General features: G+C 41.6%; 1 protein-coding gene across 1 annotated transcript in view; it reads right to left on the reverse strand.

The window, feature by feature from the left end:
* The window catches only part of TENM1 (teneurin transmembrane protein 1), a 1,826,288-nt gene that overhangs the window by 968,936 nt on the left and 834,059 nt on the right, over window positions 1-23,293 (reverse strand). The window contains exon 7 of the mRNA XM_078688755.1: window positions 21,093-21,331. Coding sequence (XP_078544881.1) covers window positions 21,093-21,331 — 239 coding nt within the window. The remainder of the gene's footprint in view (window positions 1-21,092; window positions 21,332-23,293) is intronic.

Genomic DNA, 23,293 nt, shown 5'->3' on the forward strand with positions numbered 1-23,293 from the left:
TTTCCCATAGATGAACATTGTTTTACACTATTACCTTTGAAAAGTGCTAAATTCAATTTGGGAGTAGCTACAAAAAAGGTACAAGGACTCAAAAAAGCAATTTAAAACCCAACTTAATGCTCAAGTTGGATTTCATAAAATTCTATTGGAAATTACACGTTTAGAAAATTGTAATTTTCTTGCCTAAAACTGAAAACTTTTCTACCAGTGTCCATCTGACCCCTGATAGCTCCCCTGTGATAAGATATGTATTGCTCCCAGAAAGTGGATAAAGGGCTATGGGAGTGCGGATAGGGACGCCATCTTTGACAGGATGACCTGGGGGATGTGCCAATCCGCTTCCTGAGCCTACCTTGAACCGCCGGCCTCCTAACCCACAATTTGTGGCCCTTAGGTCCTGGAACATTGGCTGATGTTATAGGGTATGCCTCCTGTCCCCACACTGCAAGATCTGGGACTTAGCCACATTTTGCTAACTTGTTGCTTGGAGAACTGACAAAGCTGACCAATTTAACTTGTTTTGGGATTTTTCTAGTGTTGTATTATTTTATTACTGTTTTAGGGCTGCATGAGCACTGTAAATATTGCCTCTAAGTTATTCTTGGCTACTTTGTGCCAAGCTACCAAAGGGTTAAGCACATGCTTATTTAATGTTTTTAATGGCTCACCTTAACAAGGCTTGTGATTATTATTTGAGATGGGTTCTAACCATGCACAACTAATACTACAATTTCTTACAGACTATCTCTACAGTTGCGTTTATAGCCTGTAATTCCAACATGTTACCAATAGAGCAGTACAACACGAATCTGCAAGAAAAATTCATGAATAGTCTTAGTCTGCCATAAAGACTGACTTTCTAATAAAAAACCCTACAGACCAGCAGTTCAAATGTGATCGATAGAGTAAATACTACAATGAAGACAGACTGACTCATGTTGATTCAGAGGGCTAATAAAAGGAATACTTGAGCTTCAGCAAGAATTGGAGCAGAAATGGGGCAATGTATGAATTTATAAAAAACATTGGCCAAGCAATGGTAACCATTGGTAAATCCATGACTGCCAGGGGCTGCAGTGGGATGACCCAAAGCCCAACCTTTCTACAGTAGTTCTTACTTGATATAATTTTTGAGAATTAGTAACATGAGGTAAAACACCAGCTACATTATCTGAAGGAAGACATAAAAGTGATGTCTGTCTTTTAAAATGGCCGGTCTTTGACAATAGCAAACTTTAAATATTGAAGTTACATGTGTGCTATTTTCTTTTCCTATGTTTTGTAACATCACTGGATGTTCCGTGTGTGAGGCGTCCTAATTTGAAGCTATTGGACTCTTTGCACTGAGAGAACACTAGTGCTTAATTGGAACAGGTTGTTTCCGGTGCTCGGCACCAGCGCTTATTTGTCAACGTCGGCACTTGTGACAGGTTGCCATAAGGTGGCGCTATCTGGCTAATTTATATATGACCAGAATAACAGTTAATCATTAATTCACTATACATTAAAATTACTATTACCTGCTGCCCAAGCAATTCTTATTGCTTTGGGGCCTGAAATAGTCCGATTTGTCACACTGGTAGGAATGTGATGGTTAGTAGTTGTGTTGTTACCATCATTGGCAGCATTGAAGGGCAATGTGTGGTGCAAGCTGAAGGGGACTACTAACTAGAGCCCTGACACATATTATTTTTACAAATTAAGCACTGGTGAGCACTGTTCCCTCGATCATGCAGTCACTGCACCAGCAGGGGCTTGATTTGCAACCAGCCCTGTGTGCTGGGACAGCACTGACTGAGTGCCATTACAGAACACCCAACCCAAGACTTCTGGCAATAGTAAATCCTTTTTTTAAGAATGTGTCAGAAATAAAATCATTAGCTGTATTTTTTTTCCAGAGATTGTACCTCCACCCCGTGGATGTCTTAATAAATTAAGGATTATCCCTGGCACTCTAGAACTATATATATATATGTCGAGTGAACAAGCGGCGTGAGCCGCGAAACGCGTCTTTGACTTTGGGCGATTAAAACACCTTAAAGAAGGAATCTGGGTCCGTGTCCTGTTTTGCTGGCGAATGCGCGAGTAAGGCGTACATGCTAGAATGTTTTCAGGATCTCTGAATATATATATATATATATATATCCACTATAAGATTACTCGTGGGTGTAAAAATAATCATCCGGCACTCCAGGTAAAGTTTACAGACGCTTTTATTTCAGCGAGGATAACATCTATATATGTATATATATTTCCACAGATACCCTTGAGTTCTGGGAAGCCGGTCCGCACTGGGCTCAGTGTTCTGCTGCTTCAACACTAAGCCTTTGCTGTTCTTGCATTCACAGTTTTAATGGTGCTCATTACTATAAAAACTATTTTCAAAGTAAGCAGAAATCCTGCAGTTGTTTATTTCAACCTTTGCTTGGAAATGTGAGGTCAGGGAATACATGTTGATATTTCTGGACAAGGAATGGAGATCAAAGAAGGTATTTGGAGGGAGGAATCATGTGTGTTAATGTTAAGAAGTTAGTTTGCTTCGAGTTCTTTTTTTAGGAACTCTTGCACTCTTCAGCCTTCTCCCACTGGGCATTTTACAACTCCAGTTAATTTCATAACTTCATTGCTACAATGGTGGAAAATTGTTCTTATAAATGTTTAACACAGACGTGGGAATACAGCAACAATTTTTAGCACTCTTGATAAAATATAATTTAGTTGGCTGGGGTGCTCCCAATGTTTTGATTAAAAAGATGGCTTTTTGGGGTCTTTTTTAAAATAATTTGGCTCCACCACTGAATGTGTGCTAAGGATGCCAGCTCCACATAATAGACACAGCGTAACTGGGCAAAGCAAGGTAACTTGCTGTGCTGTGTATTGTTGAAGGGCGAGAGCAGAAATGTACCGTATTTATAAAGATATGGGGAGTTTCTGCTCTCTCCATGAGCTGGCGCACTGTGTGTTACCAAACCTCAATGCAGACACCCTTACACCATAGTGCGAGCGTGCCTGCATTGCGGCAGCATTGTTTTTGTACAGGAACCCATTTTTTTGCCTTCAGGCGACCTGTTTTTGCTAACTTCGTTTTTGCTGGCCCTAGGATTTTGTGCACTTTACCACTACAACCAGTGCTAAAATGCTTGTGCTCTTTGTCTAAAACGTGGTAACATTGGCTTATCCACAATTGGCATATTAAATTTACTTCTAAATTTTTACTAATATGCACTACGTGTGCCCAGTGCCTGTTAATTAAACGATACTACTTGGCCTGATTGTGCCACCCACTTATGTAGCCCTGCAAACATGTCTCAGGCCTGTCATAACATAGCCTGTGTGAGCAGCTTTAAACTGCCATGTCGACCTGGCAAGTTAAACCTCTTGCCAGGCCCAAACAGTTCTTTTTAATATATATGAGGCACCCCTAGGGTAGGCCCTGGACATCCCAGTGGAAAGGATGTGATGTGTTTAAAAAGCTAGACATGTACTTTTTAGTTTTACATGTCCTGGTAGTGAGAAACTCTTAAATTCATTTTTTACTACTGTGGGACCCATGTGCCTTGGGGTTGCCTTATTACATTTTAGAAGTGTAATTTGATAATGGGAAGATATAACTACATCAAGTTTGGTGTCTCTGGAATCCTAATTTAATATCCTAGCTTATGGTGAAGTCAGATGTTAAATTACAATTCTGATAATGCCACTTGCAGAAAGTGGGCATTTTCTTGCCTTAGCCATTTGGAGCCTGCGGCCTGTCTCTGATCACATATCTGTGTATAATTGGCAGTTGGACTTTGTGTATTCCAGCTTGATAGCCATACACAATGGGAGCTTAGGTGGGCCTTGATGGAACATCCTGACAGATTGGGAGGGAGGTGGTGGGCACAGCCTCACTTACACCTGAATAGGCTGTGTCCTGTCCCCACACAAAGGGCTGCATACCCCTCGGTAATGAGTTTGGAGCCATGGCAGGAATGGAGGACATCTGTATACTTCAAATACATCGCTTTGAAGTCTCCTCCACTTCAAAGGGACCACTGGGTATAAGTACTGAACCTCCATTACCACCACTTCAGAACACTTCTCGGCCATGTGATACTCTGCCAGGGACAAGTACTGCTGTGTTGCTAAAAGGACTGCCACACTGCTGGGCTGCTGCTCTGCTGTACTGATTTGCTGTCTGCTGCCCTCTTGCCTGGGTGAGAAGGATTGTACCTGTAACACTTGGACCCAGAACCCAGAGTGACTCAAAGGGCTAGATGACTGGCCTCCTGATCTGAAGCCTCAGGGACATAACAGGCTTTATAATTTTATCTGCACCTGGACTTCCCCATCTGCGAATCTACCCTACCAACTGGTGCCACAACAAGTTCTGGACCCTTGGAAGTGGGCCTAACATGCTTACTAGTGTTACAGGCGCATGTTCTCTGCTGAGAAGCGCATCCTTGAGCCGAAATGACTCATCTTCTCTGCTAAGCAGCACAACCTCGAGCCGAAACAAATACAACTCCTCAGCTGAGTGGCGCTTCCTCAAATAGAACTGTTGCATCACCACTGTTGCATGAATTGGATTCGCCACAAAAAGTCCTCTTGACCCTTGTAGTCATCGGAACCGATGCATCGCCAAAGGTGCAGCATATCTCCGACCCAAGTCCTTGCATCCCTCAGCTCAATGATGATGCCAGGCTCCACATCTCAGCCTCTTAGATCTTCAGAAGTGATCAATCGCCAGCCCTGCGCCGCATCGTCAATGCCCAGAATTTGTATTGCAAGCCCTGTCGACAGAACCCTCAACGATAATGCAGCAGAACCTTGCACCTCAGCCTCGCTGCAACTCGGAACCGACACATCACTTATCGAAGGAATACTCAACAAACAGGATTTAAGGTACTTTTTTTTAGTTCGGCCTGACCTGGTCTTGTTAGTGCTTTGATGTTTTTTGCGCTATTTTACCCTTAATCTTTGAAATTCAATATCTCCGGTTTCCCTGATTACATTTTTGTCATTTTGGTCTTATTTTTTTATTTTAAATACACTCTATTTTTCTTAACCTGGCGAGGGATATTTGTGTGTGGTATTCTCACTTTTTTCATTGTTTGAAGTGTTGCACAAATACTTTACACATTGCCTTGAACATAGATACTTCTCTGTGTCAAAGTACCAGAGGGCTGGGACACGTTAATTTGGGGTTTGCTTTAGCCTCATGCTGACTAGGATTGTGGCTACTGTTTGACCAGGGTTCACAGCCCAGTCAACTAGAAACGCAATTTCTAACACATACCTTCCTGCACAAAAACAATCCATGGAGGCATATTCCTCTTTTTATGTGAGGAATGCAGCACACGTGGAAAGCAGAAGTTATGAGGAGAGATAAAGACATGTCTCCTCCTAGTGCCTCTGTAGGATAGGCATACCATTTGGGTGCATACCCAGGTTTACAGGTCTTCATAAATAGGGATTTGAGTCAAAATGCATGGGTGGATACATCGGAACAACCATCCTCCACCCATGTAATGCCTATCCAATGCAAAGTAACACAATGTATCACTATATCGCTGCAGGGCTCTATTATGTAAACCACGCAACGTGATTAAATAGTACTGCAAGGAGCATTGCCAATTGTGTGTTTGGACTATATGTGTGAAAGTATTTTTTACTTATATAGTTCAAACCCAGCTAGAGCTTCATTTGTGAAAATGTAAGTACCGGGCCCAAATTTTTGTTTAGAATCCCGCTGTCGGTGCTTTTGAAGGTCAGGCTACCAAATACAAAGGCTGCCTATTCTTGATTCCACCTCATGCCTCTTTACTCCACTACCAGACACTCCCTGCCTCTTTATCTCATTCTTGCAGGTTCTTTTTTCATTCCTTCTTTCTCCCTTTGTCAATGTTTTTCTGTCTCAGCCTACAGGAGAAAGAGTGCCACTCCCCAACTTCAGTGTCAGTGGACCCCACCTGCAACCACTGGCTCAAATTATGCACTGAACCTAGCTAGGAAGCATTTGGGGATGTTGAGTTGTGGGGGTCCCACAGAGCGTGTGCCCTGTGCACTGCCTGGGCATGACTAGTCCAAGTCTGTGCCTGTTCTGCCAGCACCTAGGACATGATTTCTAGCTGCAGATCAGGGCACGCAAAGCTCTACTGACCCTCTTGGAGGACAAGCAACTGCTACAGCTCTGGGGCTCCTCACCCACTTACTCATTTACTAGTAAAAACATTAATTTACTCAACCGTTCACTCACTCATCCATTTACTGCCTAATCAATCCATTTACTCACTCATCATCAAATTTATGTGCAACAAATCACTCACTTACCATAGGCGCCTCTGCCACTTAGACTTGCCCAGACATCCCATATTACAGCTGGTAACTGATGCCCACTAACAAGAGATGCATTCACTGCAAACACACAAAGAGCGACAGACTATGTAAATGGACTGATAAAGCCCACGACGACACACAGGTATGCCAAAGGAGGCGGAATATGACTATTGAGCTGATAATCGGATTCCCATCAATGTATATGTTCTATTAGCCACTTAACTGACGAAATAAAAATCAGCATTGAGCTAGAATTTATGCATGGATACGTAATTAAATACACTTGCCCAAGCAGTTTGGGAGACTGGCCCTTTTGGGTGTCGTTTAGGAATAAAATGATAGTTGTACATGTTGATAAGTGGTAGTTTTGGCCATCGGCTGATGAGTATGCAGAACAAGGCACTTTCTGCGTTTGTGGAAAAACATATTGTAAAAATCTGCTATGCGTCTAAAAAACACTTCGCCCTAAGCATGCCACAGATCGCAGTCCCTTTGCTTCAGAGGGTTCTGGGTAATTAAAGGAGTCCTACAGAGAACTGTAACACAAAGTCCCAGGCCTCACCCAGGGGTCATTCAGAGCCTTCCTATCAGGCATTGTTTGGGGTGCATGAGTAGGTAAGGGGGAGGGGACACATCTTTTATGAAAGTGCTTAGGAACGGCAGAAGTATTATTTAAATTGCAATTACTCCCCTGTTAAAAGGGAGGCATCGTGCTTCGAAGCGCTTGAAACTGTGCGACGACCTGAAATATTCTTAGCCATCCCCAACGTGATCTGACCCACCCGGCTTCAAGCTGCTGGCCATTTCCCCTACCAGCCGGTTGTATGTTCTTACAACGCATTCCGTTGCAACGCATGCCTTTACCACGCACGCGTTACAACGGAATGGTATTTCAACGCATAACCTTTTCTTTTAATTCTTGCGTGGTGACGTCGTACGTCGTTAAGAGGAAGCGGAAGTTTCTTTCCGTTTCCTCTTAAACGACGCCGATTGCCTGCACATTCTGACGTGATTTCAGGTGAGGTGTTTTTTTTGGGGGGGGAGACCCCCCAAGCCCCCCTTTTTTTATTTGAACCTTTACCACATATGCCTTTACTACATACCTCATAGTAAAGGTATGCGTGGTAAAGGCTTTCGTGGTAACCACGCATGCGTTGTAAAGCATGCGTGGTTAATGTATTCATGGAAACGGCCGCGTTGTAGGGGCCGTTTCCCCTACCAGCCTAGACTGAGCCAAATACAGAACACCCCAGAGATACCTTTGATGTGACAAATCCTGCAGATACTGACAGAGCAAGTAAACGGGGCCCGTACCGTTCACCAGCAAGCACTGCTAAAGCCGATAGGTCTGGCTTTATAACCAAAAATGCAAACCAGACTTGTTCGCATTGCCAATGCGTGTTCCTGCTTGCACTCTGAAAACAGAACTGTTCTACAATTGATACATGACATTGGATGTAGTCATAAAGAGCATTTCAGTTTAAGACTGACTTAGTAGAGATAGAATTTGTTTATTCTCATACTATAACATACAGATTATATACATCTGACGTGCCTTGAAGTATCCAAAAGGTGATGTACAGCGCTACATTGGATTTTTTAATTAAATAAATACATTGCAATTGTGTAATGTAACTGGCAGCAGGAAACACAGACAACATGAAAGGGATCGTGTTAAGTCATGGCCTACAACATGGTTTTGCTTCACAGCTTGACTCTTCTGAAGACAAGAGCTAATTATAACATTGGCCCAGATAGGTCCTTCACCTAACAAAGCCAGGGAATTACTGTTTATTGAAAAGTAACCACAGACTATCACAACTGATGAATGCAATTCCATATTATCACGCTGAACAAATTGCTGTTTTAATCGCAAAACAGGAAAAGCACAAGCACTTCAGCTAATTTCCATATAATTACTGAAAGTTATAGGGTGGTTAAATGCTCCATTGTGAATGAAACCATTACCATGTGAGTGTGACAAAAATTAAAGGAATTGTCTTATGTGCCATATTCTGTAAAGGTTATTTTCACTGTTATTTGATACTGATTCATCAAATTCGGATCCAACTTTATAAGGTAATCACTTCCAATTATCCAGCAGTATGTTATCAATGATTTGTAAAGCGCTTGTACATCGGTTGGGTACATTGCGTTGAAAAAACTAGGGGGTTGCCAGTCCGGAGCAGATCATTTGTGAGCTTGTGTGAATAACCAGGTTTTGAGAGATTTTGTGAAGTTGAGTCGATTGGTGTAGAGTCTGATTTCCAGGGGTATGGAGTTTCACAAACGTGGCGCCCTTGGCGCTTCAGTTTGAAGGTAGGCACCGTCAGAAGGTGGAGTTGGGCTGAGCGGAGATTTCGAGTGGGGGTGTAGCGAGAGATGAGATTATCAATGAATTTAGGGCTGCGACTGTTTAGGGATTTGAACACCAGGCAGCCGACTGAAGGCACAGTGCTGGGGGACAGGGAGCCAGTGCAGCTTCCTGAGGAGGGGGGAAGCATGTTGCCGACTGGTCTACAATGACTAGTGACCATGAATGGCGCTTTGTGCATTTTGGTGCAATTTCTACGTCAATCTTTAAAAATGCATATCTCCCATTCCCTGTATTGAATTTTTGCCATTTTTGGTACGCATCCTAGACTCAGCAATCTAATTCATAAGCACCTCTAATAAGCAGGAACCTGCTGCAAGTAATCACAAATTGGGGTTACCCACTGACTGGAAAGACTGTCACAGTCTCCCCTATGAATGGTGTTACTTGTAGTCACTACATATCTTTGGTCAGTGATGAATCTACTTTCGTCTACCGACTAATATAGGATACACGCTGGTTTACTGATCCACTCTCCCGTTGCCCTCACTCAGTGTTCTCTATATACTATAACACTGGTATAAGCCATCCACACACCCAAGGTGTACCTGAACACCCCTGTAGTGGGATCAATGACTTGTGCTGTCTTATATTACTTGTTTATTTGATTGTATATGGATATGTTTTATGTATGTTATTATTATTACCATGTCAATGACTATTACACTGCTCCCATTATCTCTGTTCTTTCCTACTGCCCCTACCTTGTCCATGTGAAGCGCTCTGATATCTGTAAGGATCTTGTTCGCGCTATATAAAACTTTGAATAAATACATGGAAAAGGTTACCGAGTAGCTGGCTGTGCATGAACATGCAAATGAATTACCTCTTGTCTGCCGTGAGTAAATAGTTGTTTGACTACCGGGTCAAGTGTGCATTTGATAGACCTTGGCTAGTCATGCTAGCTAGAGTGCACATACATCCCTTGAATTAATTCTTAATAATCATGTGCCTCCTTTCTCTCCCACATCTTCACTTTGAAGAACTTACCAGAATACCACCTCCTACAGGGATTCCAGGACACAATTAAACACCATCTACTTCATTCATAAGGCCTACAGGAACAAAGAACAAACATATCTACAAAAACTGGCCCCACATTGTATTCCCACAAGGAACCTTTGGTCAATCCCAAAAATCTGATCCCACAAAGTCAATCTGGAAGACTAAAACACGGTGGTCAATCCTTGAGAGCAGTGGGTCTTAAATTAGGGAATGCTCTGAACCCCCAAACGAGGGCTGACACAAACTAGCCTTGATTCAGGAACACTTGCAAATCTGAACTTTTTAAGAAATGCGCTGCATGAATACAAAGTCCTGGGTGTCAACATCCATGACTATTGGCTGACTCTCTCACTGAACCTGACAGGCGCTGTCTAAGCCACACTGTTAGTCTGCAGATGATGTCTGCTCAAAAGAGCTTTGACCATATTGCAAGATGACAAAACATAAGTGACAAAAATACCTTAGCTTATAAATAAGTTGATTCTGGGATAAGAAGTGAAAAGGACTCACAGATCCTAAATTTCCTTTCTCACAAACAATTCTGCCCAGCCTCCCTTTGCCTCCATGAAAGCAGATGCAACATTTCTCATTATATCCCATTTTAAAATAAATGCATGCACAGGGCTTACCATGTGTTTGGTATAGGATTTAAGCCCTTTGTCAGAGAGCCTGTGTATTGTTTGATTGATGGGTTTACCACCTATTTAAGACTTTAGACATGTTTTTGTTTTATTCAGAATAAAACCTTTATCAACCCGCAGCAGCTTGCTGGGACATCATTTAGTCACAGCCATGGGGACTCAAGACATGGCAGTTGAAGAGCTGAATGCATGTGATGAGGTTTTAGGAACCGTGCCAAAACACAGAAAATAAAAGAGCCAGGACCAGTTTAAAGAGCCCTATTAGCGCGCTGGAAAGCTTTTCATTTCATAATGCAATATATGCTGAAACGGATGTTTTCAAATTATGTACTCTCATCTTCAAGCCTCCCTCTTCCTGGCTGTCAGTTCTGCAATGTTTCACTGAGAGTTCTTGTTAGGACAACCCAACTTTATTTCAAAAGACAATTAAAAGCCCTTGGCCAACAGTTCTGGAATCCCTATTTTCGTGAACAGTATATTTCCACCTACTGTTTTTAGGGAGGGCCTGTTAGCACTGCTTTCACAAGGCCTTATGTGATTAGTAGAAAGAGAGCTTTAAGAAACAATGCTGAGAGGGCAGATATGCCTCTACCTAAAGGTTGATTGTCTTCAGCATAGTTTTTGATTGGGAAAGTCCTGTGTGCTTCCACTGAAAAAGGGTGCTTGCACTTTTTGCCTTGGAGGAAAGCTTATTCATAACTTAGCAAGACTGAATTGGTTTGAGTGACAAGACATTGATCATGGCGATAGGCCTGGTTTGTTTATAAAGAAAAGTTACATCTAAAGCAGAAGGCATGACGTATTTACCATGAAGAGCATATGATTGAAGCCAATAGACCTTTGTCAGTTCGATTGGAATTACACTGTGTTATAAATAGTGAAGGGATAATTTGTTACAGAAAGTCTCACAGATTACCATAGAAGGTAATTTTTTGGGTATTGATTACACTCTGTGACAAACCTTTTGGGTAAAAGATTTGCACTCTGAGAATACTTGATGTGTTGTTTTAGGTAGCGTTGCATATTGTTTTGACAATCAAAATGTTTATGACCACTGAGAGAGGGGCTTTGGCTCTGCCCAAAAGTTGATTGTCTTGAGTATATATTTTCTTTGGGCAGAAGTGGGGTTCTGCTAAAAAACAGTGCTTGTATTGTCAGATTTGCCTTGTGGGAAAGGACATGCTTAATAGCCATTGGTTAAGGCTTCAGGCCTGATCTGTTTATTATGAAAGTTGCAGCAAAGACAGTACGCCAGACTTATTTACTGTGAAACGCCTATGTTAAAGCCAATAGGATTTATTAGTAGATTGACATTACACAGGGTCATAGCTTGCAGGAAAGTATTCTATTACAGGAACTTTCAGATTATCATTGTAGGCAAGAGTTTTGGTGTAGGTTGACGCCTGTGAGAAACCTTTTGGATAGAAGGTTTGCATTCTGATAATCCTCATTATGTAAAATTAGGAAGGGCTGTACATTGTTTAATCAATTGTAAGTTTGAATGCATTTGTCATTTTAAGGACACATACTGCTAGTCACCCAATGTGAAATCTAATGCCAAACCCAGTAGGCCTGAGCAGGTTCTCGTGACAAGCCAGGCTATAGGAATGACAGGTTATATCAGAGACTGTAGGGCTATTCTTGTTATTATGACAATGCGCAACAAATGCAGTGGCTTGCATTATTCATTGTAAAAATCAAATGTTTACATTAAGAGTGGAAGGATTTTACACTATGTCAATTCATGTAAACACACCTTTGTTTTACATGGAATCTACCAGATTACAATGCAAAGAATGGGCTTTAGTGTTGGTGTCATACATTGACAAACCCTGGTAGTCGGAGATTTTTACTGTGATAATCCTTGCTAGACACTTTTTGAAGGTGCAGTTATATGCCACAGTCCTTGTGATAAAAAAAAACTGATACCGTACAAAAACACCTACATAGTCCTTGGGTCAGTCTCTTCTTTTTGTTCCAGTGTCATTCACATTATGCTTCTTCCCATGGCAGCATACTGCATGGGGAACTGGGTTAGCAAATTTCAGCTATTGGCTCAGTTGCCCTTTCAGTAACAGTATTTTGCCTGGTCACACATGCACACTTGCCTGATAATGAGTGTGCGTCAGTGGGATGGTAGACAATGTTTTATTTGTTTTTTCATGTAATGCTTTTCTGGGCCCCCACTTAATTTCTTACTTTCACTTTTTTTAGTGTCCTGCAATTCTCTGGACAGTTCTTTTGTCCTACTAGCCACGAGTTTCATCTGAAGTGTGTTGCATCCTGTGTGACCACTATGCCTATAGCCACCAAAAAAGGAAGAGAGGTATTAAAGACCTATTGTTCAATTCTCCCTAAACAGTTACACATCACACTAAGCAAGGTAGGATAGGGCTCACTTGATGCATGCTTCTGAGAAAAGGAAGTCATCACCCACACCCAGAAGCATATCTCCCACAAAATTCATGACGTGAGATATGTAGCAAATCAGGCCTATATCTTCATTTTAAGTGTGATGAAGGCCACTATGCCTATACCTGGTGGCTATCTAGGAATGGTATAGTGGAGTGGTGTGGCTCACTGGTTAGAGGCAGCAGACCCGGAAGCAGAAGTCGGCCCGGGACCAGAGTTCGATTCCCGACGCGGCAGGGTCGCAGACCTGGGTCAGCGGACTCGATAATTCTCCCCTCGGTGCCTACTCTAACCAGGGGTCCCACTCGGCAACTCTGGCCATTAGCTTGCCTAATCTCCACAACGGCCCCATCAACGCCGGGGATACCTGGCTCCACCTTGGGGATTCCCAGCAGGGACCATCCCACAGGGTATGCCAGGACAGGTTCCCCAGCTGTATACAGCGCCAGGACGCCGCTGGCAACAGTACGCTTTACAAGTATACACATTACATTATATTACATAGTAAATTATTGTTTACAGCTCCAGTACATCTCCCATGTTTGGCAACTTCAATCAGTACAACAGTGATACATTATATTCATTAGCATTTGAAGATGGTTCCACAGTACTATGTTTACAAAGTAGTCATCTTGGAGCAGGTTTTGTGCATAAAGTATCATTGATGTTTTGCCCCAAGATTGCTAACAGGTTGCTTTGAATCGTGGCAGATAATTTGAAACTTTAAAACAATGATAGGGCCAAGATGGCGGACAGTTGAGATGTGTTTTTCTGTTTCTCCGTCGCCGCCACCGATCCAACTCGATCCTACAGCTGGTGCCAGCGGCAATGTGAGACCTTGGTGTGTTGCTGTTGGCGGAGAACTGCGGAGCATTGGCAGGATGAGGCAGGAGGCAATTTGAGCCCATATGCTGCCTCCAATATCCGAGAAACTCAGAGCATGCAGAGTGGCCCACATCAAGATAGACGCGAAGCGGCCCTGAGCCCGCAGAGGAAGTGGTTAGCTGTGCATATGAGCATGCTGATTGCCCTTATAGGTGCTGAGTGGATGGCCTGGATTGCCTTCATGCTGGGGTGCTTGGCTGACCACGAGCCCCAGAACGCTGTGGCTGTCGGGCCGACATATCAGCACCGATGTGGCACCTCTCCGGCCTGACAGAGCAGTGCCCGTCACCGGCGTTCGACTTTTATTAGTCTCTTCATATAAATGGTCACAGTAGGTGACCCAAACAATTTTACTTTCGAAATAGGTTCGACATTTTTGAGTGAACAACATATTTAAAACGTCAGGTGCCTTGGACATCATCTGGCATCTAAAAGATCTAGTCCAATTTAGATCATGTCAAACGTCTTGAAAAATAATGTCATATATAATGCTGGCAAAATCAAACAGGAACAAAGGGAGACCACAACAAAAGTATGTTCTTTCTCACAGTTATGTTATGGTCATGTGATATGTAGTTATCCTGCCATTATATCTAACATTTTCGAGGTTCCTCTGAATACGTAAGGAAGCGGGTAGCAAAGACTGTAGTAGCACCTGCAGTGCAGCAAGCCTCCACCACCACGTGGGACTGCTGTGGCGTAAAGTCTTTAGATATCCATGAAGTGGCCAGCTTAAGTTAGGCTTTAGGATAGCCCCTACATTTCAGGGGAGTCCTCATCGTTTTCTGTTTTATCACTAGCCTTCTGTTGTCTTCAAATAGTAAAACATATACCTACGACTTAGTTATATTTGGCCAGTAGCAATATTTGTTAATTGGAAAATGTCTTAAAGGAAGTAGAATTTGTTTATTTTTCTTGAGTAGACATGTCCTAGGTACTCATGCCTGCTTATGGTACAACAATTAAGGACATAACCCAAATACCAAGGGATTCAACATCTATTTCTGGTTATTTTTAATTTTTAAAGTGTGTAAATAAAATCACAAGTCCAAAAAATGTGAGGCTTTTATTGTACCTGAGATGGGTTAGTTACTACAGCTCCTGGTGTGAAAACTGTCGAAGAACTGTAAACCACTTTCTTCCGCATGAAGGAACTCACCACCTACACATATCTATCTATCTATCTATCTATCTATCTATCTATCTATCTATCTATCTATCTATCTATCTATCTATCTATCTATCTATCTATCTATCTATCTATCTATCTATCTATCTATCTATCTATCTATCTATCTATCTATCTATCTATCTATCTATCTATCTATCTATCTATCTATCTATCTCCTTGCTAACAAACTATTTTCCTTGACTAGTAAAGTCACATTCATGTAAGGTGTAAGTTGTAACACCCTGACATAAGAAAACCCTCTCTTGTAAGAGATCATTTAGAGGCATTACCTATAAACTATCTCAGTGGCGCTGCCCTTGTGAGCCACTGAATATCTACTAGCAAGCCTTGGACCCTACATTCTCAAAGAATCTCTAATGTACATCACTCTTAGCTTCAATTCATGAAACTCCTCATTCATGCTCTAAGGAACAGTGAGACCGTTTATTCTTAATTGAGCTTTAGCAAATTATATAAAGATTAATTATTCAAACTAAGGTTTCTAATGAAGGAGACTCAACTAGTGATCAATGGAATACCTTTTGAATGTGGGACTGCCATCTAGTCCGAAAATATATGCCACTGGTTTGAAGAAGAGAACCTCGATCAGGATGAGGCTAGATATCAGTTTCTGTTGTTGCCCTGTTTTTCAGATAAGAGTGAAGGGAAGAGCTTGAAATAGCTGCTAAGCAATTGTCTATCCCTTCGCTAAAGCAATGTTTTAACTCCTCACAGAGGTCCGTAAATGATCTGAAAGAACAATTACAAAGGACTTGGTTATAATCCCTTTCTAAATCCAGAACAGACAGTGTAAAGGTTGGCCCAGAGGACAAAAAGTCCTCTGGGCCAACCGGGAATTGCAAATTGAGTGAACTGTTTTGTCGAAGGAGCTTCTGGCCAATATTCCATATCTGTCTCAATCCTTTTAATATGGTATTCTATTTGTCTGTTATTGAGAAATGCTGCACATATTCCATGGGTGACCACACTGTGCAATTCTGTACATGGTTTGTAATAGCTACTCAGTCTGAAATGTCCACGTCAGCCACATCACAGCCCACCTGAAAGACCTGCACTGGCTCCCCGTCAACAGAGGGTCACCTTCAAAGTCCTCACCCACGCTCACAAAGCACTCCACAACACCGGACCAGCGTACCTCAACAAACGACTCACCTTCTACACCCCGAACCGCCAGTTTCGCTCCGTTGACCTCGCCCTGGCCACTATCCCCCGCATCCGTCGAGCGACGGTCGGCGGCAGATCGTTCTCTCACCTCGCTGCAAAAACCTGGAACACCCTCCCCGTCCGCGTACTTCAGACCCAGGACCTGCTGGCCTTCAGGAGACTCCTCAAGACCTGGCTTTTCGAGCAGTACCAGCACCCCTGCACACACCCCTCCCCCGGTGCCTTGAGATCCTCACGGGTAAGTTGTACGCTCCACAAATGTACTGATTGATTGGTCAGCAGTGAAATTGTATGTCACCTGCAATAAAAGCAGGGGCATAGCTTCAGGGGGGGTTCTTTGGGGTGTTACACCCCCCTACTAAATGTATTTTCTGGTAAATAATTGGGTCCAGGTGCTTTCATTCGGGTATGGTGCGGTGTCTGTTGGATTTAACAGGGGATTGTTCAATACACACAAACAAGTTCAAGTTCAGAGATTTATATAGCGCACTACTCACCCAGAGGGTCTCAAGGCGCTTGGGGGAGTGGGGGTGCTTTTATTTATCGAATATCCAACAAAAATACACATGCACTCTCTCCCTCTCTGTTCTAAAAGCCTTTAAAAATGTTAGTATTTTACAAAATATTGTGATTTTCCTCAGTTCGTACCTGTACCAATCATTATTTGTCTTCCTTCCCACTTCCCTGTTAGCCCCTCTCATGAACCCTGTTTTAAAGGCATTATATTATTATGTATATTAATATTATATGCCAGTGTGATTGTTGGAAAATCCGCCCACCCCGCCAATCTTACTGACCAAGCTATGCCCCTAAATAAAAAGTTCCATCTTTGGTAGACGAAGATCACAGAAGATATGATAGCAATGGTACTGATTCTCAAGGTAGTACAGCTGGGCTTTTAAAAGGGAAATACCATACAATTCATAGGTTCTAAGTAATTTTCCATACACTCTAAACTCCTACCTATACTTCAGTATCATATTATTCCTGTTCAAGGAGAATGCCTAATGGCCCTTTACCTCTAATAACCTCTTACAGATATATATCCAATATGGCATGAGGTAGCTGTTTGTCTATGGAGCTTCTTCATGTCATCCAAAACTACAAGCCACTTGCCAGTTCAACCCAGTGCAGTTCCAAAGCTTTTCATCGCATTTTGCAGACCCTTTCTCTAGAATAGATGAGATAGAGAATCCAAAGTTAACACCTTCTTGAGAGTGCTAAATGATGTCCGAATAATTGACTAGTGATCTTCAATGCACCTAGTCCAGACAACACCTCCTTAATCCACTGGCTACTGGGTGTTTTTCCTTTGAATATCTGGAAAGTTTTGATCATAGGTGGGTTCTTCTTAGGTTTGACTCGTGCCAAATACAAATGTACACCCCTCCTTAATTCAGGTTAGTTTGATGAGGCACTAAAGTTCACACAATATCTAAACTGAAATATGCAACTCAAATCTGCACCCTTTCAAGCCAAATTACATGTAGAATCAAATTTTGATGAAAACTAGCATCTCCATTCAAGGAAGTTTAATTAAGAACTAATTTTCATTTAATTCACTTAAGATATGGGTGCTGCATCAAGGTCTACAAAAGTAAGTGGATGCCCATAAGCAGCATGGCATTCACTTAGTACTGTGAGGAAATAATCCTGTTACAAGGTGGTATAACTAACACAGAAGCAGCAGGCAGGGTGACTTGACTTTTATTGTTGCCTTACAGTGAGCTATATAGTAGCCATCTCCAGTTTTACACCAAGGCCCTGACATGTTCAGTCATGGTGTAGTGAGAACGGGAAACGGCCTTTACAACGAAGCCGTTTCCCCGAAATCTTTAACCACGCATGCAGTACAACGCATGCGTGGTTACCACTAATGCCTTTACCACGCATACCTTTACTACGATGTTTGTAGTAAAGGCATATGTGGTAAAGGTAAAAATAAAAAAAGGGGGGCTTGGGGGGGTCTCCCCCCCAAATAAAACAACTCACCATATGTCACGTCGGCGTCAGCGTCGTTTAAGAGAAATCGGGAAAAAATGCCGTTTTCTCTTAACGACGTATGACGTCACAACGCAATTATTCGAGGATAAGTTTATCCGTGGTAAACAAATTCCGTTGTAACGCATGCGTGGTAAAGGCATGCGTTGCAACGGAATTCGTTGTATCATCATATATTCAGTGAGAACAGGACAGTGAAACAAAGGCACATGATCTTAGCAAAGCATGTGCGGCTGTGCCAGTGGCTGAGATAAAAACAGAATAACAGTAGGGAAAAACACTATGTAGACTGAATTACAACCCTACACTTTTTATGGTTATTTATTTCTGAACTTTCTGTCCTTCATTATTCCGAGGACATAGTCTTGTAACCTTCACCAACACCCAGAATTATGATTTATCAGCAAGAGGGAACACTGCCCTGTAAAGCATGTGTTTGGGGCAAACTTGGAAACTCAGGGGCAGATTTACAATAATTGGCGCATCCCTGCAGATCAGCAGGGATGCGGCAGTTATTTTGCGAGACGTTAGGAACGCCTTGCACCACCATAGATGCACCGCATTTACAATGCAGTGCACAGTGGCGCAAGGAGAGACAGATGTGTGAATAATCTGTCAGCGTATAGGTGACGCAGTGCTGGAGTGATGTCGCAAGCGCGACCCAACTCCAGCACTGCTCAGGGGCGGCCCTTACCCATAGTGCTGCGTCACTCCTTCCACCTGCTAGAAGCAGGCATAAGGTTTTGACGCTGCTGGTATGTAAAAGTGATCATGTATCATGTAGATTTCACTGCGTCACTTTTATGGGGCTTCCTTGCGATGGAACGCCCACCCTGCATACATTATTCCTGACGCAGGTATAATGTAGCGCAGGGCTTTACAACGTGACGCATCTCACTAGATGTGTCTCAGTGTAAATCTGTTGCATGGTGGTGCATTGTTTACCCCGCCACTGCTTCACAGAAGTGACACAACAGTGTCGTAAAAATGTCGCAAGGGGCTTGTTAATCTGCCCCCCAGTCTTGATGTCTGCAAATATGCTAACCTTAAAATGTAAAGTTTCAAATATTTTTACCCCTCGTTTTCCTGACAGAGGGAAACCTCAATTCTACCTTTTGTTCGAACCGGGATGTTTTTTTAGGCCTGGCCTAAGAGTCAGCTTCAACTGTCTCACCAGACCTTTTAAAAAAGATTCATACATAATATACGTACAAAATGTATACATAAAATGGTATACCGGCTTCAACCATTGGTCTGTTTAGTTATCATTCACATTTTGCTACCGCACACCACAGCATAGAGCACAGCATATCGGGCCAGCCCATTTTAACTATTGGCTCACATCATTTTGAATGACTGCACAAAGCCTGTGCACATTGCTCACATTTTCCTAAAAATAGGACTTTTCTCTTCATTGACAAAGCTCATTCAAAATGTGCTTAGTTTCTTTTATTTATTTTGTATATAGGAACTTTAAATTCTGGCTATTTATTTTGCCTGCACTTCAGGTGCAGCCAATTAAAGATTGATTTAGTGTCCATATTCTTCTAATGTTATAAAGAGTTTAAGTAACATTGTAACATTGAGGATGTCTATGATAAGTAACATTGTAGCTGCCTGAGATTTGAGTGATTGGTTACGTTTAGATGTATTACTGTCTCCATCATAAACAGCAACTTAACTCCGATAACAGCTGAAAGGCTTGTTATTTGAAGGTATCACTAGTAAAATAGCTATACCAGTGAATTTTCTTTATATGGAAAGTTTGTCTTTGCAAGCATAGGGTAGTTCTGTAGGTTGCAACACATGTATTTGTATTTTTACTTTTGTGCCATAAGCGTTAAATAAAATATAAAATAAATAACCATTTCACTAATTAGTTGGATAAATAACCATTTCACCAGTTTGTTGAGATGACAACTATTGGCTTTGCCAATCATTGTTTATTTGTCTCTTCTAGCACAACGTGAAGCATTGCTATTGCTGCCAATGCTCAAGTGTTGCGGTCTCTCTCTTTCTCTCTCTCGTCCTGACGTCTTGTCACATTGTACTTCCTTTGACACACAAAGCTGGTTTTACATTCCCAAGGTCGGCAGCTCTTTGCTAATGCATACTATTCTATCATGTTCAAACTCCCAAAAGTAAATTCTTTCTATATTTAATTCATTATCTCCTCCATCGGTATTTTTCTTTCCGTGACTTTGTGTGCTGTCATTGCATGTTAGTGGCTACACACAATACCTAAATAATGTGTTGTTTATTTGATTTTTTCTGCTTATCTTTAAATCTTGCTATTATTCAGCTTGTTCTTTGTAATGCTGCTTTGTGAAGAGGTGTATGAAAAATTTCTGAAAGTTTGAAATATACAAGTAAATACATCACAGCATTAAAGGTAGTGTAGTCCGAGAGCTGCCAAAGATACTTGAGACAGATAAAATCACACATGCTTGCCTGGTTGGTACAATTATGACACAATGGCAATTATTAAAACTACAATATTAAAATGTATGTTATATCAACAACACTAAAACTACTTACACACAATATATTTGAGTGCACCGATAGTACAACTTCAATTGAATACTTTTCATTACATTATCTCAATTCAGTACAATGCAAGTCAAAATTAAAGCATATCTAAAATTAGTGTTCTGTTTTAGGTAAATGTACAAAATCTTTGTTTGCTACACGTTCTTACTTTCATGTCAAATGAGTGGTACAGCTGGAATAATTGTCTAAGCCTTACTTAGAGATGCAACAATAATGAAAAATCTGCTGTTTTCTGGTGGATGAAGTACATCATCAGTAGAATTAACCACCGGCAAAATTAACAAAAGAAATAAGGTGGCAGGAATTCCATTGGTGGTAATGTTAGTGTATATTGGATTTACCATATCTCTCCTGAAGTGTCAGAATTTATATTATTGCAAATCTCTCAGAAGGGCTATAATATCTATTTCTGGCTTGTTATTTCATGACAAAATTATATGAAAGCTAATACAACAAGAGAAATAAAGAAGTGCATAGAGGAAGGACTAGTGCAATAACACAAGAGAACAATACGGGATGATGAAGTGAGGGGAAGAAAGAGTAATCTTACCGATAACATAGGTGAGCAGCAGTGCCAAGGTGACAGTAATGGCAGTGGCACTCAAGGCAGTGCATTTCCAGTTGCAGCACCTGTACGGTTTGCTAAAAGTGAAGGCAGGTCTGGAGAAGGTGCTTCTAGGAAGAGGCCTAGGAGGTGGAGAGTAAACAGTGTTGGAGGTTAGAGGGTAGTTCTGACTGGCAGGACTGAAGATTGGTGAGGTACCAGATCCATGTTTAAACAGAAAATGCCTATGAAAGGAAGACAAGAGAACCACAGTGTAAATGCCACTTCAACTGGTCTAGAAATACAAGTTAAAACAACAATGGCTCCTTATTCTGAGTTCAGCACAGTCATTATTCTGAGACATGTTAATGTGTAGAAAATCTGTTATTGCATAATAGAGCCTTTATAAAAGTGTGCTAGGCTTGCCAGCATTCTCTGGGACAGCCTGATACTAATTTATCATTGTAACTCAGAGCTGAGCAATACACAGGTCATGTTCCTTCTCCCTGAAGAGCTTAGTCCCATAATGTGAAATGTATCATATGCCATTGTCTATGCCATAGTGGAAGTGTTATCATTATTGGAAAACTTAGAACATTGGAATGGTGGAGCTCCATTGAAGACAATGAAGTGCTCCGGGCTTTTAATGCCTGGTAGAAGCCCTGAGCATCAACATTCCCAAGGGGATTTCAAGCCTCTCAGCCTCCTTGAGGCCTTTGTTTTACAAATTAGAATATTCTTCCCTCTAGGGGTGGAATGTTCTAATAGCCTTAGAGCTAGCAGGTTCTACCGGCCATCAAAGGACCTCGCCTTCATCTTGGGTCTTTAATGCTGGAGCGGCCCTTTAATGGCCGGTGGAGCCTGCTCTAAGGCAATAGAAGACAATACGACCATGCCAAATTAAAATTGAAAAAGACAGAAAATAAACATTAAAATGTTGAGGCAGTGGGTCTACATCAGGCATCATAACTATGTCCTGTTCCATTGTCTTAAAAATAAAATGTAAAGGCTGACCTCTTCATGTTGCAAAGCGTTACATTGCAGGAGTGAAAAGGAGCCACTTATGGCAACAGTGAATGGAATTCTTAACAATAAAATAGACAGGATGCACTACACAAGCAAATGTTTTTGATTCCTTTATTCTTTCGCTGTGCTCCATCTACATTGTTATTCATTATCTTCTTTGATACTGTCTGACAATATTTTATTCATGAATTCTGTTTTCCTTATTAATACTTTTGCTCAATTACATAAAAGTGTTACATGTATATCTATATGTATAAATATATATACAATTCCGATATGATATATTATGATATATAAATATATAATTGCAGCTACTTATATGTTGAAATTGAGTAGTAAATGGCACAAAATCATAAGCACAACTGGAAGATTTCTATGTTCATGGGACATGCAAGATGGGAACACTAGGCTTCAAATTTCTCTGCCCTTTCCCATCATTTGTGTATAAAAGGGATCTCACAACACATGTAACCTCCAAATTGGGCCCCTATTCTGGAGTGATCAAAGAACAAAGAGGATCATTCATGTCTATGGGATGTTACCAATATATGACAGGCAGTATATAGCGCCAACACCTGAAAAGAGCCAGCGCCTGCAATGGGTTTGCCGCAAGGCCCTTTCTGTAGCCCTGAGTATGTGTGTTATATGGCGAGGTGTGCGGTGACATGAGCTCTGTCAAAAAGCTTCGGTTGTCTATGATTACATTTAAAAAGTGACATTACTTCTAGATAAGGGGAGTTAGAGCTGCTGCTCCCTTCTAGTTATGTCTGGCATTGTTGCATATATAACTTAAATGCAAGCCTTCATGAGCAGAATATAGGCAGCCGATTACATTGACCCTTTTAGCCAAGTCACCAGTGTGACTGCACCAGAGTCATCTTTACTTATTAAACAAATGATAATTGGTCAAAACTACACACACGCCAAGTCTCTCAAAAAGACCAAAGGGAAGTGTAGATGGGCAAAATTTGTGAGAGTACAGTAAAGGGCAGGTGGGCGTCCTATTTTTTTTAAAGGCACACCTCTGAAAAACATCACCATTGTTGGTGAGAGTATTGTGAATGTGGGCTTCTATGGGCAGTGGAGCAGAGAGCTGCGGCCTATGAGGAAGAAATTGATATGAGCATGGGAATGAGAGGAAAGGTAATATATATTATTAGAATGGAAGAAGGAGACAAAGA

This window comes from Lissotriton helveticus, chromosome 4_1 (assembly GCF_964261635.1).
Source record: "Lissotriton helveticus chromosome 4_1, aLisHel1.1, whole genome shotgun sequence".
Classification (NCBI taxonomy): Eukaryota; Metazoa; Chordata; class Amphibia; order Caudata; family Salamandridae; genus Lissotriton; species Lissotriton helveticus.